We start from the raw sequence: 1,425 nt of genomic DNA, 5'->3' as shown, positions 1-1,425 counted from the left end.
TGGCCACTGTGTCTTTCTCCATAACCTCCTCTAGGCATCACTTCCTTCCTGGTCCAGCCTAACTCTCATTCCACTCCCTGGCGCCTCCCTCCCCCCTGTCTCTTATACACATCTAGATGTGTATCTCCCATCCGTTTAGCCCCCTCCTCTCTCTGAGCAGGCACGGAAGGGTCAAAGCCTGCCTGGAACGACCCTTCTGTCCTGGTGCCACTGAAGAAGCTACCGGCATCTTCCCTGGGAGCGCCTAGGGCTCAGCCATGGCCCAGCTGCACCCGGCTCCTCACCTGGGGTGTAGCTGGGGCCAGAATGGGTGCCGTGGAGGACAGAGACAGTAATGGAGGCCTCCTTGGGGCCCGATCCATTCTCCACGCGACACACATATTCTCCAGAATCAGCTGGTGAGACCTGGGGGAGCCGCAGTCGGGAGCCGTGGACCTGGGCCAGGAGGAGGCAGAGGTATGTGAGGACAGGGATGGGGGCTGTCGTCACCACTCCCTCAGCCTCAGTGATTCATTCAAACTCTCACTGGCTCTGCTCTGAGCCATCCCATGCTGGAAGCTGGCGGGGTGGGAGATGAGGCCTGGCTTCTGCTATTGGAACGTGTGGGACAGTGTGCCGCCTCCCCCGCCCCGTGTACAGGTCCCCGCCTCCGCCACAGCCCCTGCACCCTGGTACCCTGCCATAGGCTCAGGGCCCACATACCTAGGTGTGGGGAGGGCCCACATACCTGGGTGTGGGGAGGCAGGCTGCCCCCTCGCCTGTACCAGGTGACTTGGGCGTGGGCCGACCCTGCCACCACACAGTTGAGGTCGAGCGTCTGCCCTTCTGTCACGGAAGGTGATGAGGACTCAATCTTGACTGGTGGTGGGCTGGCATCTGAGGCTGGGGACAGAGTAGGAGTCAGCAGGCCCCAGGGGAGCCCTGGCTTGCCCTCCCCACCCCTCCGTTCCCAGAGGGCCCACACCTGAAAGGACAACCACTTGGATCCGGGCCTGGGCGGTGCCTGCGGGGCTGGTGGCCACACAGAGGTAGAAGCCGGCGTCAGCAGTCGTGATGGCTGGGATGAGCAGTGTGGCGATGTCTGTGCGCTCCGACCGGGCCTGCCACGGACGAGAAGGGTCAGCTGCCCCAAAGGCGGCTGGGCAACGGCTCGCCAGGGGGACAGACAGGGCATAAAAGGGAGAGGCAGGTGCAGGGCCAATATTAGGGCCCAGTGGGGCATGCTACAGGGTCCTTCAGGCTTCCTTAGCTCCTGCCTCCTACCTGGTGCCGGGCAGGGAGGCTGCCCCCACGCTTGTGCCATGTGACCTGGGCATGGGACTGCCCAGGCACCACGCAGTTCAGATCCAGGGTCTGCCCTTCAGCCACGTGTGAGGAGGAGGGCTCGATGCGGATGGGCTGGGTGCTGCCGGGCGCTGGACACAG

General features: G+C 63.7%; 1 protein-coding gene across 1 annotated transcript in view; it reads right to left on the bottom strand.

Moving 5' to 3' along the window:
- HSPG2 (heparan sulfate proteoglycan 2) overlaps positions 1 to 1,425 on the bottom strand; it is a 142,339-nt gene that overhangs the window by 32,974 nt on the left and 107,940 nt on the right. Inside the window, exons 53-55 of the mRNA XM_011990146.1 lie at positions 965 to 1,100; positions 728 to 882; positions 285 to 435 (exon numbers count right to left, since the gene is read on the bottom strand). Coding sequence (XP_011845536.1) covers positions 285 to 435; positions 728 to 882; positions 965 to 1,100 — 442 coding nt within the window. The remainder of the gene's footprint in view (positions 1 to 284; positions 436 to 727; positions 883 to 964; positions 1,101 to 1,425) is intronic.

This window comes from Mandrillus leucophaeus, unplaced genomic scaffold, assembly GCF_000951045.1.
Source record: "Mandrillus leucophaeus isolate KB7577 unplaced genomic scaffold, Mleu.le_1.0 Scaffold370, whole genome shotgun sequence".
NCBI lineage: Eukaryota > Metazoa > Chordata > Mammalia > Primates > Cercopithecidae > Mandrillus > Mandrillus leucophaeus.
Note: the sequence above shows the minus strand (reverse complement) of the source record. Positions and strands in the feature narration are given on the sequence as shown.